Raw genomic sequence first — 24,742 nt, forward strand, 5'->3', positions numbered from 1 at the left:
CAATTATAGCTTCAGTTGGCTCCCCTAATTTGGGGAAATATGGTTACATGACAGGTCATTGAAAAATATGAAACATTTACATTTATGGTATTTGGCAGACTCCCTTGGTGCTTAGAAGCGCTTCATCAGGTAATACATTCTGATACTTGTTCAATAATACCCGGCTAAGAATACTATCACTGTAAGAAACTCTGTTGGCAAGTTTTTTGTTTTTTGTTTTTTTCAAAGAAGAGTATAATCCTGGAAGTGCTAATTCAAGTACTTCTGAAAGAGGTAGGTTTTTAGTCATTTGAATGACTCACCTGTTCGGAAATCTAGGGGAAGTTCATTCCACCCCATAAATGCTAACACAGAGACGAGTCTAGATGCATGTCTTCATTATGCTTTGAGAGATGGTGGGACCAGTTGAGCAGTTAAGGAGGATCAGAGAGTGGGAGGTGCAGTGCAGGGTGAGATAAGTTCTTTTAGGTAGGAGGGTGTTGGTCCATTTTTGGCTTTGAAATGTCTTGAATATGATGCGTACAGCTACAGGAAACCAGTAGAGGAAGCATAGCAATGGTGTTATTTGGGAGAACTTGCGAAGGTTGAAAATGAGTCAGGCAGCTGCATTCTGGATCAGTTGAAGAGGACGCAAGGTGCTCAGAGGCAGACCTACTAGGATTGACCTGCAGTAGTCTAGTCTCGAGATAACAAGGGATTGAAAACCTGTGTGGCCTGTGTGGAATGAAATGAACAAGCCCTTCTGATGTTGAACAGGAGGAATCGACATGAGCGGGAAAGATTAACAATGTGAGAAGAAAAGGACAGGTGATTGTCCATGGTTACCCCGAGGCTGTAGAGTAAGTTGATTGCCATCTGCATAGCAGTGATATGAGAACCCATGTCAGGGTATGAGTATGACTTCATCAAGAGATTGAGTATAGAGGGAGAACAGAAGAGGACCAAGAATTGAGCCCTGAGGGACACCAGTGGAGACTTTGTGTGGAGTAGATGTGGATCTCTTCCATGTCACTTTATATGACCAACCTTCTAGGAAGGAAGCAAACCATTGGCATGCTGAGCTACAAATTCTAAGACTCATAAGGATGGACTAGAGAGTGGTTGACTGTGTCAAATGCTTAAGAAAGGTGAAGATGATAGATGACCGTTTGGCCACTCTGACAGCGTGTAGCTTCTCAGTGATAGCAAAAAGGGTAGTCTCTGTGGAATGTACCGCTTCGAAACAGATTGGTTAGGCTCATGGAGGTTATTCTATGAGAGATAGACAGTTGATTGTAAACTGAGCATTCAAGGATTTTTCAAAGAAAAGATTACCAGTTGGTAATCAAGTCAAGTCAAGTAGGTTTAATTGTCATTTCAGCCATCTACACAGTATACAGTGAAACAAAACATTATTTCCTCAGGACCAAGGTGCACAAAAAACTAAAAGACAGAAATAACACAGGACTACACAGTCCAATTTACAGGATGCGACAACACACAGTGCAGTCGACAGTAGTAACAGTAGTTATCGTGCTGGTTTGAGTGGATATTGAACAAATAGTATTATTGCCGATACAGTATTATAACCTATACTGTATTTTAGCAGCAAGACAGCAATAAATAGTAATAAAAGTGTGGAAGTGCAAGCAGTATTAGTAGTACATGAGTGTGCAGTATATAATAAATGGCATATGAAATACAATTTATTATTTATTTCTGGTTCAGAAGTCTGATGGCCTGAGGGAAAAAACTTTCTCATCCTGGCAGTGAAGGCCTGTATGCTATGGAACCCTTTGCCAGATGGAAGGAGGGAGAAGAGGATGTGGGAGGGGTGTGTGGGATCATCCACAATGCTGGTGGATTTGCGAATGTGTAAATTCGACAGAGGGGAGGGAGACCCTGATGGTCTTTTCCACTGTCCTACCTATCTCTTGTAGGGTCTTGAAGTCCGAAGTAGAGTGATTCCCATACCAAGCTGTGATGCAGCTACATAGGGTACTCTCTATAGTCCCTCTGTAGAATGTAGCGAGAACTGGGGGGGGGATGATTCTGCTCAGTCTCTGCAGGAAATAGAGATGGTGCTGGGCTTTCTTGCTGATGGAGCTGGTGTTGAAAGTCCACGTGAGGTTCTCTGTGATGTGACAGTCTCCACTGGGGATCCAATGATGTTCAGCAGAGAGTGGTCACAGCACGCCTACCACAGTTATATCAGCAGTGAACCTGATGATGTGGTTTTAGCTGTGCATTGCTGCACAGTCATGGGTCAGCAGCATGAACAGCAGAAGGTTGAGCTCACAGCCCTGGGGGGCCCTTTGCTCAGCGTGGTTGTACTCTAGACATTCCTGCTCATCCTGACTGACTGAGGGTAACTTGAGACAAGCACAGCATTCCTACACCATTCCTGTGTTGATGTAGACACTTAAGCCACCTCCTCGGGTCTTACTGGACAGAGCTTCGATTATATCCAAACAGAACGCTAGCAAGCTGGATAGCTGTATTCCATTATCCGGGATGCAATCACTGAACCATGTTTTCATATAAACAAAAACACCGCAGACTCTCAACTCATGCTAGGTAGGCCACTGGATCGGATATAGTCCAGTTTATTATCCAGAGAGTTAACACTAGTGCATAAAATGAACAGGATAGCTGGCCGGGTAGCGTTGGCCTTTAGCTTAGCATGGACCCTTGCCCACTTCCTCGCGCACTGCTTGCGATGTCCCCTCCTCCAATCAACGCCATCAGGAGATGCTGCTGTCTGAGGGCCTAGTCCCCGTAGTAAGTCGAGGTTACGTAGCTTGTCCAACAGTCCATCCTCAAGGTTATTATTTTGTCCGTTTTTTAGTTTTAGCAGGGTCTGGCAGTGATAGACATGTGCACCTGTTGTTCCGGTACCCATGTCTGTGTATGTTCGGTGTGAAAGTCGACTAGAACCACACTTTAGCATCAAAGTTTTGGTCCTAGAGAGGCCTCTGCAACTTAACAAACCACTATCTTCGAAAGATAATGTCTGAGGGATTCAGAGTGGGTTTTTTCAGGGTGGGAATAACCCTGGCTTTTTTGAAGGCCTTTGGTACATGACCAATAATAGTGATAAAGAAGGGGAGAAGGTCTGGAGAATCACGGAATGGATTGGATCCAGTGGACAGGTGGTAGGCTTACACGACAAGATGACTTGGAGGATCTCTTCTGATGCTAGATTGGAAAATTGGGCCAGTGAAGGGGAAGAAGAATCCTTAATGTGTAGTGTAATAGTTTGGGTGGGAGACAATGTCTGATAGACTTGATCAATCCTCTTATCAAAGAAGTTGGCAAAGTCTTTGGCAGTGTCCTACTCAATATCCTACTCAATTGAACTTAACTGTGGTGTCCAGTTATGTGGGGGCCTAGAACTGTCTTGATAAATTCTGAAAAAGCCATGTATTTTCTAACTATAACCATAGCTCTAGTTGGCTAACTCTAATTTGGGAACTTAGGGTGACACAATAGGCTCTTTAAAAATATGAAGTATCCTACTATATTTAACTAAACTGTAGTTTCCCATTATAAGGGGGCCCAGAACTATCATAAAAACACCTTTTGATTCATGTAAATTCCAAAACCTTTCTATAACAGGGACCTATCCATTCAAATATAAACTCAATTTCCACATTTCCTTCACAGAATAAAGCCAAGGTCAAGAAATGCTGTCTGCGAAAGCCCAAAAAACTGGTTCATCACTTTTAATACCTTCTGGCTGTAATATTGTAGCATCTGGCTGCATCCAAAAAGTGTCTTCAGCCAATTTAGAATGAACCTTCAAGAGTTACTGGGACTAACACATGTTAACATCAAACTTCTGTACAAACCACCATCACCTCTATTTTACAGTAGATTATAAAACGGTACTTCTCACTTTTTTAAACCTTCAATCTATGGGTTTGCTTCTTCCATGTAAGCCAGGGTATTTTTTCTCATACAGAGCTCACGTTTTATGGAATAATTGCCCTCTTTGAGATTTAAACACGCTCTACTGTTAGGTCTACCCTGCTTTTTTAATCCTTCCTTTGGTTCAATCTCCTGAATGCCTGGAGTCATCCTACTCCATTGGGCCCTTGAGCAAGGCCCTCAACCTGCAATTGCTTTGCTCTGGGTATGACATTAATCTACATCCAGCTCTCTAAGGAGGTCATCCAACTTACAGGAACTTCAGCTACTGGAAAAAACTTACACGGGTCCATTTGGACTGGTGCAGTGCTGAGATGTCACCCACTGCATGGATGCACTCAGGTTCTCATCCCTGAGGTGGTTTGTCGTGTGTTGGGTACGCCAACACGCTGTAATCAAAGTGTGATCTTTGCCTCCTTCTCCTTTAGTTCAAGTGGAGGAATGGCTCCGGCCAACTTATCTGTTGTTGTCATTACTCTAACATTGCGCACGTTCAACCCAATAAATTCCTCCAGTCAAGTCTCTATTGTCAATACTTCCGTATATACAGGACACACCGATCATCGCAACTATGTTACTCTCAGATCCCACAGTGAGCGCATTCACAACAACAAGCAAGATAGACACGCAAGACAGACAAGCAAGACACATACAAGTATTCAAGCATATACATGTATGCAAAAATAAAACTAAATTAAATACTTTGTGCAATAGACATAGAGCAGAGCAAATATGGTGGATTCATAGTGCAAATGTAGACAGCAGCCATTTTTTATTTTCCAGACTTTGTTGTAGGTAAGTATGCAAAGTAAAGTGGATAGTGCTGGATGTGGGTGGGTGAGGGTTATGCCTTCATTTGAAGTTGACTGTCTCCATTTCTTCTGCTTCCCCTTCTGTCTCACACTTGGGGCCATCTGGCTCTGAGCTTAAAAATTATCAACTGGACTCACACAGCTAAGTGTGTAGCACTATCTGGAGAATATTGGCATGATCCGGGGTACAGCTGTCCACTTCGGCCTCCTCTTGGTCCCCTGCCTTCATCCGCTAGATCACTGGAGCATAGTTACTTTGGCATAGTTCACATTTCCCATTGTCAACACATTTTTCTTTATGTATAGAATTATATGTATACGATCAAATGTGTTTTGCACAAAGCATAAATAGCACTTGCTTGTAAAAATTATAAAAATACACAAAAAGGCAATTTTAAAATACAAATACAATGGCTGTTGAAAGGCAGTTTTCTAATACAATTTAATTGGCGCATTGATAATGTTGTTTTCCAAACATAAAGTATGACTGCTAACATTTTGTTTGTATATATATAATATTCAATCATATTTTCATATTATAATTCTGCTCTAAATATTAAAGATCAGAACCAATTTTTTTTTCATTGTGGGCTTTTTAGTGCTAAGTACTGTAATCAATCAATTTATCCATCCATCCATTCATCCTATAATATATCCTTACGCCATCATACACTCACTGGCTACGTTATTAGGCACACCTTGCCAGTACTGTCTTAGTCCCCCTTTTGCCTTCAGAACTATCTTAGTTCTTCATGGCATAGATACAACAGGGTGCTCAGAGATCATTGATCGACGTTGACATGATAGCATCAGGCAGTTGATGTAGATCTGTCAGCTGCACGTTCATGAGGTGAATCTCCCGTTCCACCACATCCCATAAGTGCTTTATTGGATTGAGATCTGGTGACTGGGGAGGCTATTTGAGTATAGTGAGCTCATTGTCAAGATCGAAAACAACAAAACAAACACTCTTTATTTGCCATTTGCACAAGTTCATTGGAATTATACTCTTTCCAATGATTCTTGCTCTCCATAGCTTGGGGGTTACAGTCCAGGGTCAGCTAGGGGTCAGCACCCCTAGAGCTGGCCAGGCAACCCGTTTCCAATCTTCCTGTGAGCCTGTGCCCATTGTACCCTCAATTTTCTGCTATTAGCTGGCAGGACTGGAACCTGGTGTGGTCTTCTGCTGCTGTAGCCCAGCTGCTTCAAGATTTGACGCGTTGTGCATTCAGAGATGCTCTTCTGCATACCTTGGTTATAATAAGTGGTTATTTGAGTTACTGTTGCCTTTCTATCAACTTGAACCATTCTGGCCATTCTTCTCTGACCTCTGCCTTTAACAAGGCATTGTCACCCCGAAAATCGGTGCTCATTGGATGCTTTTCCCTTTTTGGCCTGTTCTCTGTAAACCCTAGAGATGGTTGTGCGTGAAAATCCCAGTAGATCAGCAGATTCTGAAATACTCATACCAGGCCATCTGGCTCTAAGAACCGTGCCACATTCAAAGTCACTTAAATCACCTTTCTGCCCCATGCTGGTGTTTGATGTAAAAACCAACTGAAGCTCCTGGCCTGTATCTGCATGATTTTATACACGGTGCTGCTGACACAATTGGCTGATTAGATATTTGCTTGAACGAGCAAATTAGGTTGTACCTAATAAAGTGGCCAGTGAGTGTATATTTTAACTTTAGCTATTAAAAGGATGCTTTTAATATTAACCCAAAAGCAGGGCCACACCTGGCTCCCCCTGCCGTTTCCTTTTTAATTGGCCTTAAGGGACTGGGTCTAGATGGCTTTAATCATGTGACCATGTCATTGATATTTTCTGTTTGGCATATTGCTTGGGATATTTTGGCAAAACTCTGTAATAATGAACACGACATAAAAAGACTAATTTCTGACATTACTTGTTTATATAGTTTATATACATTATATACAGCTTGCAAAGGCTCCTAAAAGAAATAAAGGCATCTCACAGCTTTCAATAATTCATTTTATTGTGTATTTAGCTCATAAACAATTCAGTCTTTCTCCTGTTTTCCAGCTCACGGTGACGGACACTGAAATAACTTACCATCAGTTGCTTTGTGGTTTAACGGTCTGCTAAGATTCATGAATTATTTATTTAAAGAATCAGTCTGAGAACAGTGCAGGATTTTCACAATCGACTGCCGCATATGTCCAGTGCCGATTGTTCCAAATTAATAATGTCCAACTGGCTTTTGTTGAACTAATGGACCAATCTTGCAGATAAAAAGCCAGCTGGCCAGAGATTAAAATGCTGAAATGCTGAAGAGGTGAGAGAGCTGTTGTGATGTGGTGCTTTCATAGGTGCTAGTGCTTTGCAAATACATTGTCTTATTTCCATAAGTGATAAATGGCTGGTGTTGATAACCATACTGGCCACCATCCTTAATAAATCACAATGCTCATTTGTATGCCTATAATTGAAGAGCAGATTTCCAAAACTCACTCCATTTTTTGTTGTGTTTTGACATGAGACTGCCTAACCTCAGGCTTCCTCATCATATATTACTGTATTGGGAACCAAAACCCAATCAGTCCTCATGTAATCTAGCTAAGACCTTTTTCTAAGTTTGTAAAGCTCATTAAGGTGACAGAAATTTTCTAGAAAATGTATGTCATGGACCGAGTAAAGTTTGGAAATTTGTTGTTCAGTTAAATTCATTACCATGTATGGTGCACTCACAGAAGGTGTAATGCCAGGGGCGGAATTTGGGGGTACCGGAGGGGAGAACAACCCCAGGCCCCGCACTCTAGGGGGCGCCCTGCTGATCTTGAGTTTTTTTATTATTATTATTATTATTATTATTATTATTATTATTATTATTTTAGTAACAAAACACATAGGTGAAATGTCCACTCCAAACCATTTATATAACAATTTTGGCTAAAATATTATAATATATAGTAAATCTAAAATTTGGTCGATTGATCCTCCGACATGATACCCCTCTCCCCCCGATAAGTGGATTTTACCATCAGCACTCCTGCCCCCACCCTGATCGGTAAGTGTTACCACTGTCATCCCACACTTTGATTAGCATATTATTGATGTTCCATCATTTCTAATTCCATCTCATTTCTCTTTCGAATCCAAAAAAATGCATCAAATGGTGCACTTAGGGGGCCCCCTACCCATGTACGACTAGGGCCCCCAGAGAAGTTAGTCCACCTCGCTATGAAAACTAATGACAGAAATTAATGTTCATTTTCTCTCATGATAGTATAAGGCTGCTTGCTCAGATCCTGAATTCCCCTGGTTCTGTATTGCTTTTCACCCTCACGTTGGCTCCAACAAGACTGGGCTCACACATTTCACTCCTTCATACCTGTTGGGTTGTCACGACCCCCACAGAGTGAGGAGTGGGTGACAAGAACATTCCTGCATACATTCTGCTCATAAACCCATCCTTTCTTTCTTACTCTCTTCTCTTGCCCATTTGTGTCATGACCCAGATCTTATAATTTCACACAGGCTACTTTTATGCAATAAACATTGTTTAATGTCAACGCAAGTGCTCTCCATGTTCATGTTTGGTCTCATTCGATTGATCTCAATGCCATTGTCATTACAATGTTATAGAAGGACAGGAAAACTCTAGATTTGTGGGAGTGCTTGGTCCTCTTGATGTAAAAAGGAACTCTCTAATGTTAAAATTCCAGTTGACCAGCAGTCTTTTCTTTTGGCTGTTTGTTGATCCTTGTGTTTATTGCTTATTGATTACCCCGCATTGTGGAAATAACAGCTTGTATATCTGAACATTGATTGTTTTATTTCTACCCAGTTCAATGGCAACATCTTTCACTTTGTCTGATATCTACGGAAGGGTCACTCTGCAGTAAAAGCACCTGCACGGTTACTGACATCTGGCTCTTTGTATCATTTCACATACATCTGCATTATGTAGCTAAGTGGCCATTTTAGATTGATCACTGTACTATAATTTGTTTTGTAATGGATGTGTAATATTCTCACTGAGTGAATTGTTTTGATTAATTCTTGTGTGTCTGAAATTGCTATTTCTGGTAAATTATTAGGTAGTGATCTTCCTTACAATCCCTGGCTCCCTGAACCAAAATCAAACCGTATCAGCTCATTGAATATTGCTTAGGTTTACTAGAAGTGAATCCTGTGCAATGCCTGATTCCAGAATGAGTCAAATAAGTGTAGTCTAGGAATAATCTGAATACGTTAGAACAGTTCATAAATTAAAACAAGGTGGAGTCATATTTAATGTGGTACAGATTGGATTGTGGAAAATTCTAGAAATTCAATGTGAGTACCGTTCTTCAGAAGCACGAGGAAAGACCCATATGCAGGCTGTGTGTTCAGCTACACACTCAGATTCCATCATTGAGCATTGAAATGATGTTTCTACTATACTACACATATTAAACAGCCCCCCCCCCCAAAAAAAAAAAAAAAAACAGAAAACTGGTAAACTGCCTTCATAGTTCACCATTGCTGCATCAGGGTTTAATGATGTATGTCGGGCAGGCTGCAGACAGATTGGAGTCTTGCAGTCAGATATCCAAGGGCCAGAGGGAGAGGTAGACACCAGCTGTCTCTATGTAGCTCCCTCGAGTCCATGATTGTCCTCATGGTCTGTTCTTCCTTTACCCTCCTAGTGATCATGTCTTACGTTAAAGCCGCATCACATTAAACAAATAAACACATGCGGCAAACGAGTGACAGGCGCCTGCCTTTGGCTGCAATGGACATATGTTTTATTTTCCATCGTGGTATAAAGCTGAAGCACAACAGGCCCAGTGTGCTTACACAGAGAATAGGGTCATCTGCATCTGTGTAAGTGCAATTTTAGCCTCTGTATCCTGCTCAGAACACTTTTTTTGGGAGCAGCACACAGTCATACCACTATCCTAATCCACTACCATAGTCTCCAAACTAGTCTTTTTCCCCCACTAATCATAGGGCTTTATCACATGGCGCCGTTTAATTATACATTTTGATTTTCAGCGTTCATTGTTTCCCCTCGATATGGCGACTGTTCAGTAGTTTATGGCAATCACGGGTGTAAGATTATAACACCAGTGAGCTTCATGGAAGAAGTCAAATTCAAAACATGCTGCCAGGACATCAATGGCTGTATGTTTATGAACGATGTAGTATTCCCATGTTTGCCTGGACTTTTATATTCAAGTTCCCAAAGTATCCTCATTGGTGTTAATCAAGGTTTATCTCCACGGGGTTACCCAGCCTGGAGTGGTCTGATTACCATTGTGGCTAATTAGCAGTGTCCCTAGCCTCATTAGGTGGTCTTTTTTATATATATCCTTGTTTTTGGGGCTGATTCAACTAATGTGATCAAACAGGAGGCAGAGGTCAGAATATGCAATGTCATGTTTCCATGGTGATTTGATCACCAGACATATGCCAGTAGGAACTTTAAGTAATCAAGCTGAGCTAGCTCTGAAAGGACCAATTACCTTGCAAGGGTTAAGTAGGGCCAGCTGGGTGGGTAACAGGGTAATAATTTCCAGTCATCTATGGGTGAGTTGGGGCTCGTATCATGAAGCTGGGGCCTGTATCATGACGCCGGTTCAACAAAGTCAGGCTTCGAAGTACGTTCGAACTTGACTAAGCCAAACAAATGCGATCTGAGATAATCGGTATCACTATGCTGACTATCAAAAATCAATGTCAAGCCAGGTTTTCTTAGTGAAACCAAGATTTCTTCCTGAGCGCATACACATAAAACCATAAATTCACATAAATGATCACTGAATCGCAACAGGGCTACGCATGTCAATGCAGCAGAACAAAGAATTAGTGTGGTAAAATATGAAGAATTCAAAGGTACAGTAATGGTGAAGAGCAACACTGCGGCTACTACCAAAGGTAGAAAGGCATTCTGGTAGTGGACACTGACAGCATAAATGCATACATATAGTTTGACTGTCATTAGAAAAATGTCAGTAATTATCTTAATTTCCAGACGTGCTTTGTGGTTTTTATAATATTCTTAGTCTTTTTATTCACATTCATAATCCCTTTTTTATTATCTAGCATTAAATTAACTTGTTACACTTCAAAACCCATTCAATATTCATTTATCCATCACACACACACACATACAAAGCATGGGTATGTGGCCAGTGAAGACAACAAAAGTTTTTAGAGACAACCATGTACACAATGTACACAAGTGAAAAGGTATAAAATAAATGGACTAATAACCATACAACTAACTGACACAAACATATTCATGTTCAATAAAGTATGGTTTAAGCAATGGACTATGGGGGATAATGCACGCCACATGATTTTCAGATTATGTATTTCTATACATCTTTATTAATAATTGCACTACACCCATTCACCACCAGCTATGTGAACATTAAAATATTTATTTAAATTTGCCCATAAATTAATCAGGAGCACCAAGGGATGTGTAAGAATTGCTATCAATTCAAAATGCTGAATCAATTTTTCATTATAGCAGAGATCACCACTCGTAAATATTGATAAGATTAAGCACGCATAGTGAAAGGGTTCGAGATGCAAACACTTGCATCAAACACTTTTGAGATGAACTTGAATGGAGATTATGATCCAGGCCTTCACATGCAGCATTAGTGCCTGACCTCACAAATGCTATTCTGGATGAACGGGCAAAAATTCCCAGAGACACACTCCACAATCTTGTGGAAAGCCTTCCCAGACAAGTGGCAGCTGTTATAGCTGCAAAGGGAGACCAACTGCATATTGATGCCTATGGATTTAGAATGGGATGTCATTAAAATTCCTGTAGATGTAATAGCCAATACATTTGTCCATATAGCATATTTGTTAGTAGTTATGGATCACATAAAAGCCTGTCATTTTTATCTTCTTAATTTTCCTTGACATAGTGTTTGAAAACCATTTAACTTTCCTTCCATATAACACAAAAAATGGTTTGGTCTGTCATGCGCGTAAACTCAAAAGCATAACATTTAGCCCCCTCACTTCAGTCAACTGTCAAAATTGCAAGTTGTCAAAAGTCAGCTGCTCATAAAAGGAGAGAAAAATGAAAAAGAGAAAATGATAGGAGATTTAATAGCCAGGTCTTTGATAGAAAACAAATGCAGGGTATGTATGTTTGACAAATAATTCCAGCAGATTATTTAAAGGTTAGAGGGCCCCCCTTGACCCAGAGCCGGGGACAACTGACCCTGGGAAATATGGAGACACACACACATTGTCCAATAAGAGTTCAGGTAAGGAGCATTCCAATTGGACAATCACGACGTCTAACTTAAATTAACAGAGCTAAATGAGGAATCCGACTTCGTGGAAAGCCCCCTGCTCCGAACAGACTTGAGCTTGTGGACTGATCGCTGTGACAATCAAGCCAACAAGAGTTTCGAAGAATTGAGAAATCTGGGATTTTGTCAAATCGTCAACAGTTAAATCCAAAGAACTCGTTAATCCATGTACAAAGAACAATGCAGGCCCCAGGATTCCTTGCTTAGCCACATATCTTGTTGAGTTTAAGGGAGTTTAAATGTAAATGAATGAAGATGAAGTCAATTTAAAATGGGTAACCTTAAATCTGCAAAGTTACCCGTTGTAATCAAGAAATCCTGCTTTGTGTTACAGGTCCTTGGAATGATGTTTGGAATCGGATGTCTTCTGCAATACTCATGGGGGTTTGGGCCCGTGGGTTGGGTTGAGCCGTGGTAGTGAAGTGTGTGTCTGTGTTTTACTGAATCATGGTGATCATGGGGGAGTGTGTACCATATGGTGTTTCTTTTCCCATTTATATTTTAAGAAGCCCTGGCTGCATTTAGACTACATAGTATCCAGGCTCTGTATGTATTGGGCTTTGCAGGACTATCTGTATCAAGCACCACTTCACTTGGCATTATCTTTGCAACACAGTTTCCTTGTTTCTTTTTACAAATTTGCAGGGTGGTTTAATTGTGTCACATCTGTGCACATGCCAGCTTGACAAAATGCATAATTATCAGAAAAAAATGTAACTCTTGTATGGTTCTACAACTGACCTTTCAGTTCTGTTATTCCACACTATCCATTTCATCACTGCCTGTCATGTAGCTTATAATCATACAAAGAACACCATTTTGATGTTATGTTCACTGGCCAGTGCCACCACACCGCTCTGCTTGTTTTAATGCCATTTTCATTCATTTATGTGCAATTTTGTTTGTTTTATAGCAGAACATTTTGTTCCTCATACAATCAATCATCAGTTATGTAATTATGAAAAATGAAATTTCAGCATTTCATTATTTGAATAGTTACATGTCAACCAATTGTAAACAATACTAAGAATAATAAATGTTATTACAGGATGTGTAAAAGCTCTTTTCACATTTTACAAGTATTTATTCAGAGCAGAAGCTAACTGAGGTATTGGGAATAAAATGCTTTAATGAAACTCTGTATCCTCGCTGACATCAAAGGGTTCGATGAACGCATTTTGGCCACTGTACAGCGGGTTAGGAATCGACATCAGGGTTGGGCTGCATTCACATCCGGCTGCTGTATCCTCCTCTGCATAGTCCTGGTCAAAAAAAGAACAACATTCTTGGTGTTAAAGGAAAGGTACAGCATACCTTACAGAACTTTTCTCAACTTGTGGGTCATGGCCCCAATTTTTTGTAAGGTCAGAGTTTTTGGGGTTTTTTCTTATAGTGCATGAAGGCATTGTGCACTATTTTCTATTTACTATGACAGCAATATTTTTTTTGCAAAAGTAAATTATGTAAAAATAAATAAATAAATTTGGGTTGTGACCAAGAAAAAATGTGAATCCTGAGGCTAAACAAGTTGAGAACCACTGCCCTACTGGATGCAGGTTTCAGGAGACAATAAATGACCCAGAACCGTCTTAACAAGACGCAGCTGTTGCCCATTAGCACGTTTTCCACAGCCCTTAAAATTCTACTGAACAGAACAGCAGGCAGTCGTCGCTGCGGATGGAGATAGAACCATTCACACTCCCTGCTGCCATAGCTACAGTCTGTGAAGCTGGTGTGATTTCGGGTGGAGGGTGGCCGTGTTGAGTTGAGCCTGCGGCAGCACTTTGTGTTTTGATCCCCCGTTCTTTTTTTAATATTTCGTTACGCAATCCTCCAGATAACCCGCTTGCGTTACTTGATCTTAACCCAGAGAAAGATTTTTTTTTTTCTGCTGATCTATTGTCTTTTCCCAGTATTTCTTGATTTGTGTTTCTGCAGCCTGGTTAGCTGTGTATTTTTGCACCACTGAACAGCCAGTTATAAATGCTAAGGCCAGTACAGAGGAGGGGGGGGTTTCTCTTACCTTAAAGTACTGAAAGCGGAATGGGTCATTCTTCTGTCTGAAGATGTAGTAACCCAATCCGGCAGCCAGGACCACAAGGCATATCGCGAAGACAGACGCTAATATTGCCTTCTTTGACGTGTAGTGGGAGGCAAGAGGAAGGTGGGGCAACACCTGTATCACAGATTAGTAAGTCTGTTTATTTTTTATTTTCACCATTCAATCTATACATGAAATCCACCCATGTTTTCAGAGTTTCAATATTTTGTTTGCTTTACTTTGTGTCTGTTCCTAAAATGTCGGGAAGGTACAGTACTGTGCAAAAAGTCATAGGCAGTTGAAAATGTTTTAAGCTATCTAGGTAGTTACAGTATATTTACTCTGAAAAAACAACAACAATAAAACAAGCGAATAAACAAAAAAAATTAAATTCACAAGAATTTATTGACTACAGAAGCCAAGAATGGCTTTCAAAAAATTTTTTAATACTGTTATCTCACGATAATGAGAGAATTATCTCATCTCAAAATAAAGTGTGTGTATATATATATATATATATACTTATATAAGTATACAAATATACTTTAGTATCTTGGATTTGAACTGATAGTGAAATAACTAGGTTAAACTAGTGTTTAATTGCCCTGGTAAACACTAAACACTTGTATACCAAAGGAGAAAAGATAATGATATTGCATTTGTGTATATTGCATACAATAGTTTTAATTAGAGCTTCATTATACATGTTTTCATTTTAACACATGAGAATATGGTATTTTGATAATTAGACCCAATTTATACTCACTTTTAATGCCGTACAGTAATTACCAATTAATAAAATGTTTTATATGTCTTGCCAAAAAAATCAATGAGGCAAAATAAAGCTATTTCCCATGCTTTGCAAGAAAATGTGCTTTGTTATCTCAAGATAACAAGATGCATTAACTCATTATCACAAACCTCACCACAGCAGCAACCCAGCCTTTCTGTGTAGTAGTTAAATTCCACCACCAGCTCACTTATTTAATAAATTTAATTGGTTGGAAGCATATAATTGTCCAAACGAGTATCGATTAGCCAAATAATGTATGATAGTGGTTGAGTCAAAAAGAACATGGGTATTCTAGATGAAGGATGCAAATACTCCGGTGACTTTAGGAAAGTTGTTGAAATGGGTAAAATAACACACTCTAACAGACATATCATCATAGTTTAGTATCAACGTGAAGATCATTTAAACATCATTTTCTTTGTCTAAGACTTTTGCATGATATGATACAATGTCTTGCTCCAGCACACACTCCAATCCAAGCCAATAAAAATTCATGAAGTAATTTAAACTAGAGTGATACAAACATAATTGTGGAATAAATAGCCTGTTGCTGACTTTCTTGGGATAATATTATCTTATTAAAGCTACTGACCTATGACATGAAGATATGAGGCAAGCTGGATCTACTGATACTTACTGGGGGAGGTGGAGCTTTTAAGGGTCCATCGAGGACATGGATGATTCCATTGATCGCTAGGATATCCCAGTCCACTATCAGCCTCTCGTTTACCAGTTTGGTGTCTTGGGATGCCTGGGCGAAAAGAAGAGCATTATTAATATATACAATTCATTCCTCATTCCACTGAGTATGATGGTCGCTGAGTATGAACTCAGCACACAGATGGGGTAATTTACCGTGAAAGAAGACACCACTACTGTGAGATTGTAGCCCAGTCGAGAAGCGATAATGTCATTGTGCTTCAGCTCATTGTACAAGTGAATGCTGTCGTTTGCAGAGATATGATACTCCAAATCTCTCAATGACAAAGTCTGAAATGAGGTTAGATTATTACGTCAAACATTCCACCAACAGCATTTATCATGGAACGCCTTGATGTTCTACTAACGCACTGCACAAAGTCCATCACCTCATTATAAAATCCTGAATTGTGTGGCACAAACAGTGTTACAAGCGTTCCGTTGCCTGACAGCAGAGTCAAGAGGTCCTGTCCCTCCGCAGAATTTGAGTAGTTCAGCAATATCTAACATCAAGAGACATCAATAACCACAATGTTAATTCAATAAATAACTACAAATATCTTCTACAAATCTCACAGATATTAATAACATCCATGAGTATATGCAGTATGAAATACAGATTGTAATATACATTATATATACTTTATCTGCATAGTGTACTCACAGAATAGAACGTAGAGAAATTCGCATTTGTGGCCACAACGCTTGCCAGGTCTCCATTACAACTGTACCCATCTCCTATGTATTGTGAGCCACACTCGCAGGACACATCTAAAAAGAGAGTTTGCCATGTCAAGCCCAACCTTCATTATGGAAACACAGGGGTCCTATTAATGGAATGTGGCTAGGCCTCTAGAACTCCACTTTACCTTTCATCCGGTAGCAGTATGCATCATATTTGCTGGTCGCAGTCGGATTGCTGTACAGGACAATGCCCACGTGATTGTCACCACATTTAGGGGAAGGGGACGTGATGGGGTAGCCGAGCTGAGTGCCATTCATCCATCCGGCCACACACAAGTGCATCCCGAGCTGGAAATAACCAGTCCCACCATTCACTCGCATTGCAGTGCATCTCATATGCGCAGACACTAAGTATATAGATCTGTGTTTCTCAACCCAGTCCACAGGGACCCCGAGACAGTCCACATTTTTGCTCCCTCCCAGAGAGTCCACATTTTTGCTCCCTCCCAGCACACCTGAACCAAACAATCAATAACAATAATTAATATGTTATCGATCCCCATTGGGAAATTCTCTTTTTGCCTCCCCCAACTTGCTCTCTATAGGGGAGAACAAGCTGGCTGCAAAGCTGGCATCACAGGCCCCCCATGGGAACTAGGGGATAAGGGTCTTGCTCAAGGACCCGCAGATGTGCCGAGGCCAGGCTCCAACCGGCGATCTTTTGATCAAAGAGGCTTAGCCCACTGAGCCACATGCTGTGCCTTTATCAAGAATCAAGAATATCTAATACCTGATACCGGTGTGCTGGGAGCTGGGAGGGAGCAAAAATGTGGACTCTCTGGGAGGGAGCAAAAATGTGGACTGTCTGGGAGGGAGCAAAAATGTGGACTGTCTCAGGGTCCCTGAGGATCGGGTTGAGAAACACTGCACTAAGTACACAGATTAATGAGAGGTTTTATTTGCTTGTATTTTAGGTAGTTTGCAAATGGGTTTTGGACACGCGAGGCAAACTTAATATACATCACAAAGGGGAGGTACCTGTTGAGCAGCCGACAGCTGGGAGAGGGTGGCCAAGGCGGCTCCCTCATCTTCACACGCCGCTTTGGCGTCTGTGTAGTTCATCTTGTACTTTCCCGCAGGTGATCTCAGATGAAACACCCCCGCAGTGTTTTCTGGGTCACATACATCGGTACAGAGAGAGAGGGAGAGATCGCACAGAGTAAGCCGGAGCATCCGCCAAACAGCCCGGCACGTGTGCACTCCAGCTGCTCTTCACTGACGTGAAGCGGCGCGTCGGCGCATTCGAGGTCATCTTACCGTGGAAGTGCAAGTCCGTGCAGTCTGCTTTTGGGTCACAGCCCCCATTGTCTTCCAGGCAGCGGTCAATAGGGGGCACCATCTGCTCCAAGCACTGGATGCCATTTCCGACGAAGCCAGGAAGACACTCACAATTCCTTTCATTCTGAATAAAAAAAAATATATATATATATATGATTATATGTATAGGAATACATATACCATGACGCTCTTATTGCATCGGTGTTTCCTGGCGGTCAGTGAAGCCATGATCTCAAAGTGTAACAAGTGTGCATAAATGTAAGACAGGAGTCTCCAACTTTATTTAAAGTGAGAGCTACTTATACAAAGAAAACAACGTATAAAGCAAGATATTTTTTATGGGGGGGGGGGGGGTGTCAAAGATGTTTGGGAGGGACATTGAATCATATTTTTTTTCTTATATGGGGTCCCAGGACCCCCCGTATCCCACTCACCACAAACACTGGCTACAGTTACACATACTAGGTCATTCAGTGCTTTTGGCCCGCAAACTGCAGAATTTTCTACCACCGCGTTTCTCAACCCAGTCCTCAGGAACCTCTAGACAGTCCTCGCTTTTGCTCCCCCCCCCTGCTCACAGCACACCTGTCTGGGAGATCCCCAAGGGCTGGGTTAAGAAACACTGCACTACCACAATCTCTCCATGAACGTTCTTGCATCTCATCTTCCATTTTTCCATTTTCTGCACCCGCTTGTCCTACTTGGGGCCGCAAGGGGTCCAGAGCCCATTCCGGAAGCTACAGGCACGAGGCAGGGAATGACCCGGGATGGGGTGCTATTAGCAGCACACACACACCGTTCATAAAATTTAAAATTCTAAACATGAAATGGGGGTGGGTAGCACCTACAGGATACTCCAATTAACCTCAGCATGTTGCTGGTCTGTGGAGGGAAACCAGAGTACCTAAGGGAAACCCCACAACAACACAGGGGTTTCACACAGGAAGAATATGCAAACTCCACACACAGGGAGCCATGGAGGATTGAATCCTGGTCCCAAAGGAATGAGGCAACAGTGCAAACCACTGCACCACCATGCAAACTACCAGTTCAGCTTTTAAACCTTTATTCAAAATGTTTCTTTTCACTCAACCCTTCTCTTTCTATCCATTGTTTGTCTCAGTTTTAAAGCAACCATGGATTTGTGACACAATGTTGGAGTCCTTTGGGATATAAGCAATAAAACAATGCTATATTAATCATGCCAGAAATACTAATTTTCTTATTATTTCCAAGATGAAGGACTTTTAAAATGACTGACTCACTGGACCAGTAAATATGCACGTGGCGAATTCACTGCAGCCACCGTTTTCCTCCACGAGACATCTGTTGATGGCGGAGCAGAAGACCCCATCACCGGTGTAGCCAGACCGGCATGAGCAGCTGACATTGACGCCGGTCTGGGTGCAGTTTGCATACATGTGACAGCCGCCGTTATGGTCACTGCACAGATCAAGGGCTGTCCACATAAAGGAACACCAAAAACAGGGTCAGCGAGACTGCTCGTCATCCATCCCTGCTAGGCATGAGAAATGACACATACCAGTGCAGTTCCAGCCATCCCCTTCGTACAATAAGTCACACTGGCATGTATTTTGGGGTCGACACACTGCATTGGGGTGACATTCTGGCGTGCAAACAGGTTTCATTTCTATAAAACAAAAAAAAAGGCAAATTAAATATTCCTTCTGTAGCCCAAAGCCCATTCCATAATATTCAATAGGCTATGCTATGGTACAGAAAGGGGAAATGAATTCTTTTACCCCCGGATGTATAAAGGGGCTGTTCCATATCATTGGCTAATTGAGTTATAGCCCCTCTTATTACCCCCCCCTTAAAAAAAAATCAGAGAATCGCCCCTGTTTTTACCCATCTCAACCTCACAGTGCGCCCCAGTCCAGCCTTGGTGGCAGAAGCAGCTCCCACTTCCCTGCATGCCATCCCGACATTCGCCGTGAACCGTACAGGCGCACTCTGCAAGATAAACACCAAATCACCGCCACATTCTGCGCCTCATTAGGGGTAGAGCACTCAGACCTGAGCACACATGCATGTGCAAATTAACTGAAACAAGTTGTTGCATCTACATGCAGACAGACTGACCACAGTTAAGACTGACATCACCGTCACAATGATTCATACTTATCACCTCGGGTCCAGATTTTGGATCTGGTGGTTTGATTTAAATTGTATGGGAATAACCCAAGATGGGCAGTCAATCTATCGCAGGGCTCACACACCATTCACACCTATAGGGAATTTGGCAACTCCAATTAACCTTAGCATGTCTTTTGGACTGTGAGGGGAAACCAGAGAACCTGGAGGAAACACCATGACAACACTGGGAGGTGTCCGACCCCCCAGAGCATTCAATGGAAACATACATGGATGACTGCAGCACAGTCATACCCAGCTCTAACCCCACCCGAGCAGGCCTGCCAGACTATGGGTATAGTGCCTCCTCTGTCCGTCCACTCAGCTCTAAGCCCAGCCAAGCAGGCCTGCCAGTCTGTGGGCACAGTGCCTCCTCTCTCCATCCACTCAGCTCTAACCCCACCCAAGCAGGCCTGCCAGACTATGGGTATAGTGCCTCCTCTGTCCATCCACTTAGCTCTAACCCCACCCAAGCAGGTCTGCCAGTCTGTGGGCACAGTGCCTCCTCTCTCCATCCACTCAGCTCTAACCCCGCCCAAGCAGGCCTGCCGGTCTGTGGGCACAGTGCCTCCTCTCTCCATCCACTCAGCTCTAACCCCACCCAAGCAGGCCTGCCAGTCTGTGGGCACAGTGCCACCTCTGTCCATCCACTCAGCTCTAACCCCACCCAAACAGGCCTGCCAGTCTGTGGGCACAGCGCCACCTCTGTCCATCCACTGAGCTCTAACCCCACCCAAGCAGGCTTGCCAGTCTGTGGGCACAGTGCCTCCTCTGTCCATCCACTTAGCTCTAACCCCACCCGAGCAGGCCTGCCAGTCTGTAGGCACAGTGTCTCCTCTGTCCATCCACTCAGCTCTAACCCCACCCAAGCAGGCCTGCCAGTCTGTAGGCACAGTGTCTCCTCTCTCCATCCACTCAGCTCTAACCCCACCCAAGCAGGCCTGCCAGTCTGTGGGCACAGTGTCACCTCTGTCCATCCACTCAGCTCTAACCCCACCCAAGCAGGCCTGCCAGTCTGTGGGCACAGTGCATCCTCTCTCCATCCACTCAGCTCTAAGCCCACCCAAGCAAGCCTGTCAGTCTGTGGGCACAGTGTCTCCTCTCTCCATCCACTCAGCTCTAACACCACCCGAGCAGGCCTGCCAGTCTGTGGGCACAGTGCCTCTATCCACTCAGCAAACTCTCTGCCCTGTTGGCTGTGCAAACTGGCAGGTCCCAGGCCACTGAATGCATGTCTGTGTGACAACTTGTTTCAGTTAATTTGCACAATGGTGTATAACTCTGGAACTACACTTGTTTGTTTACTGCACATTCTGCTACCATGCTCATTTGCACAATCCCTCTCAACCAATTAGGCAGTTACCTGTATTTTTTGTCCATGTCTTAAAATTACTGTTTAAAATGTCTCAATATTTATATCACATTTATAATATTCTCTTCTGCACTCTGACCTATGAGAATGATACCTCATTTTATGGCTTCATGCATCATAAATGTGAAGCTGACCATAAAAGATACTTTGATTTTGACTTTGATCAGTTTCTATTTCAGAGCCGAAATGGATGCCGCTCAGTCTAAGATGGCGGGTTCAAAGAATTTAATATTTCATATTGCAGGTGAAATAAAAGATTGGTCAGGTTGATTAACTCCTGAAGATGACGGGGCTTGGGGGAAAATATGTAATCACACTCTTGGAGCAGAGAAAGCACCATGTGTGATAAGCTGAGGCATAAGGAGGCTGGAGAGGTGAGAGGTCACGCACCTCTGCAGTCGGGACCATAGTGGTTTGGTACACACAGCTCACAGGCAGTGCCACTAAAGCCAGCATCGCAGGTGCAGTTCCCAGTGCCCTGCCAGCCATCATCACAGGCTCCATGGTTCCCACAGGGAGCCTCCAACCCCCCAGGACACACTGAAATGTGAAGGTAAAGTGAGCTCCTCCCTAACAGTCACACCTTAGGGCACTGTTTCCCAATCCGGTCCTCGGGGACCCACAGTCAGTCCATGTTTTTGCTCCCTCTGAAAGCTGGGAGGGAACAAAAACGATGACTGCCAATGGGTCACCAAGGACCAGATTGGGAACCAGTGCCATCACATGGCACACTCACACACCATTCATTCACTCACACACTCCCAGCTATGGAGAATCTAGTAACTACAATTCACCTTAGCATGTTTTTGGACCGTGGGAGAAACTGGAGAACTAACGGAGGAATCCCCACAAGGACATGAGGATGCACAGATGTACAAAAGGCAAATAGGGAATCTTGTTCTAGAGTATATTCTTTATATAATCACACAACATAACAACAACAGACTTTTCCACTGCAGTTCTTTATTTACAACTAAAGTAAGTGGTGAATCGACGTCTCTTTCTTACCTTGACAGTTTCTTCCATAGTGGTTTTTGCAACACTGGGGAGCCCAGTCTGACTTCCCACATTCCCTGTTGCAGCCCAGCTGCTTTCTAATATTAAGCCCATGGTATAGATCATAGCTGGGCCTGCCGTAACGATATCTGGAATACATCGGCAGCCTCGAGAACCTGTCATACAGGCACATCTTCGTGTTGCTCTGGAAAATCAGGCACATTAGGTTGAGTGTTTAGGGCGGAAATTCCGCGTGGCGTATGTAGATGTGCCGCCAAGTAAATACTTACAAGGAATGTGAATCCGTATGGACAGGAAGGTATTAACGAACAGCTCCCGCACCTACCCTGGGAGGGAACCAATCAAAAGTCTTATAATACACAGAAAATTGATAATTTCATTTAATACCTATATAGTAACACTGTCCCTGCGATGGGCTGGCCCCCCATCCTGGGTTGTTCCCTGCCTCGTGCCCATTGCTTCCGGGATAGGCTCCGGACCCCCCGCGACCCAGTAAGATAAGCGGTTTGGAAAATGGATGGATGGATGGATAGTAACACTGTCCTGTGTTTTGCACTGTAAATATTGGGAACCCTGCCCCCACCATGCCCCCACCAACATTTGGTGTTCTATCTAACTTTCAGGCTGATGTATAATCTGATGCATATCTATATACAGTGGTGCCTGCAGTTGACGAGCGCTGTGGTCTACGAATAATTTGGTTCGCGACCAAAAGTTTCGTGAAAAAAATGCATTGGTTCACGTATAAAATTCGGACGAACAGATTCCTTGACCAGATTCCTTTTTTTATACTAGTGTAGCACTGGCGGGGCGCATGTCCCAGCATGCCCCAGCATGTCCCAGCATGTCCTGCATGTCCCAGCATGCCTTGCATGTCCCAGCATGCCCCAGCATGTCCTGCATGTCCCAGCATGCCCTGCATGTCCCAGCATGCTCCGCGTGCAATTGTAAATAGAAGGACCACAACAGGCAACCAACAAGCACTGAACTCAAACACACAGATGGGAAACACAAGGTTGTCAGACATCGAACAGCAAGATGCACACACACTGGAAGATTTACATACGCTAAATACATGCGAGGATCGGACCGGGTACACACAAGACAAGGGCAAACACAACCATTAACAATAACAGCAACAACAATACAAGGGTTAAGGACTGTTAATAAAGAGCATGATTTTCCCGGCAAGCAAATCTCCATGTCTCTCTCTGCTCCCGCGATGCCTCGGTCCGCCCGTCGTCACACTATATTGTGTTTTTCTTTACAGTTTTTATGATAAAAACCAGAAAATTAATTAACAAAAATCATTATTTGGTAGGCTTGTGAAGGAATTAATTGAATTTCAATGCTTTCTTATAGGAAAAATTGCTTTGGTTGGCGTACAAATTAGTTCACGACCACTTTCCTGGAATGGATTGTGTTCATAAACTGCAGGCACGACTGTAGATGTATATCTTCGTTATTTAATAGTGTTAAATGTTTCATGAGAAGGTGAGGGCTCCACTCACCATGACCTTTGTCTCTTTGAAGGTGTCACAGCGTGCTCCCACATCGGGAGGCTCAAGGAGCTCGTCGATGCCATGGGCGATTCCCACATCAAATTCCAGGTTCCGACTGATTATTTTGGCATTTCCATTGTCAACCACAATGCCTCCCTAGAAGAAGAAAAGAAAAAACTCCACTACATGACTTCACAAAATGACCATTCATTTTGAAATAGGCCAGGGATGTTTAGAAAGAATTGCATGTTTTTAATAATACAATAACAATAATTCATCCATCCATCCATCCATCCATCCATTCATCCATCCATCCATCCACCCATCCATTCATCCATCCATCCATCCAGCTCATCCTTCTGGGTCACGGGACAATAATTCATATTAATATATTTATTACTTACAATTAACTGTCTGTCACAGCTGAAAGTAATAGTTGAACCATACATGGTCCTGACACTGTCATCACTGGGGAGATTCACTGCTTTGAGCTGAAATGAAATAACAAAGGAGTTCATCTTTCAATAGCTAATCTCACATTTTTCAGCCGGGAGGGAAATAACTTCAATATCTTGGTATCTCGTTACTGCGAAGACAAACCACAATGAAAGTAAAGGAGTGGCCACAATATCCACCGGGCATCCTCATGCAGATGCATAAACAGATGCTTCTGTTTAGTGAGATCTTCTTGTGCATTTGCGGTTGGCCTGGTGGGTCGGGCTGCCAAGATGGTGGGCTCAAATCCAGCCTCCAAGAAAATGCAAACAGGCTAACTGATGTATCTAAATTGGCCGTAGATTATGTTTACGTGTGTATGTGCCCAGTGGTGGACTGGCACCCTGTCCAGGATGAACCCCAACTTGTACCCTACTGTATGTTGCTGGCATGGGCCCCAGACCTTCTCACAACTCTGTCAGGATAAATGGTGAGAAGATGGATTCTCGTTTGGGCAATATACTCAATAAGTCACTTACCTACCACTTACATTACCGGCCATGCAGGTTCACTGAAAGGCTTGTAGCAATGTATTATGTATTATGTAACATTGTGTGATAACTCAATTATTATTACTATCAACCAACTCAACAAATATTATTATCATCATTCAATGTGTTACATTCTGTCA

The 24,742-nt window shown here is 42.6% G+C and overlaps 1 protein-coding gene across 1 annotated transcript in view; it reads right to left on the reverse strand.

Moving 5' to 3' along the window:
- Nucleotides 1-10,829: 10,829 nt before the first annotated feature.
- Nucleotides 10,830-24,742, reverse strand: part of LOC125744827 (stabilin-1-like) — a 52,467-nt gene continuing 38,554 nt past the window's right edge. Inside the window, exons 52-68 of the mRNA XM_049017093.1 lie at nt 24,021-24,107; nt 23,626-23,772; nt 22,384-22,440; nt 22,106-22,298; nt 21,488-21,637; nt 19,441-19,545; nt 19,115-19,222; nt 18,837-19,030; nt 17,551-17,695; nt 17,272-17,405; nt 16,419-16,581; nt 16,214-16,320; nt 15,939-16,052; nt 15,706-15,840; nt 15,488-15,601; nt 14,040-14,192; nt 10,830-13,278 (exon numbers count right to left, since the gene is read on the reverse strand). Coding sequence (XP_048873050.1) covers nt 13,144-13,278; nt 14,040-14,192; nt 15,488-15,601; nt 15,706-15,840; nt 15,939-16,052; nt 16,214-16,320; nt 16,419-16,581; nt 17,272-17,405; nt 17,551-17,695; nt 18,837-19,030; nt 19,115-19,222; nt 19,441-19,545; nt 21,488-21,637; nt 22,106-22,298; nt 22,384-22,440; nt 23,626-23,772; nt 24,021-24,107 — 2,241 coding nt within the window. The 3' untranslated portion in view covers nt 10,830-13,143. The remainder of the gene's footprint in view (nt 13,279-14,039; nt 14,193-15,487; nt 15,602-15,705; nt 15,841-15,938; nt 16,053-16,213; nt 16,321-16,418; nt 16,582-17,271; nt 17,406-17,550; nt 17,696-18,836; nt 19,031-19,114; nt 19,223-19,440; nt 19,546-21,487; nt 21,638-22,105; nt 22,299-22,383; nt 22,441-23,625; nt 23,773-24,020; nt 24,108-24,742) is intronic.

The sequence above is a fragment of the Brienomyrus brachyistius genome, chromosome 6 (genome assembly GCF_023856365.1).
Source record: "Brienomyrus brachyistius isolate T26 chromosome 6, BBRACH_0.4, whole genome shotgun sequence".
Taxonomy (NCBI): domain Eukaryota; kingdom Metazoa; phylum Chordata; class Actinopteri; order Osteoglossiformes; family Mormyridae; genus Brienomyrus; species Brienomyrus brachyistius.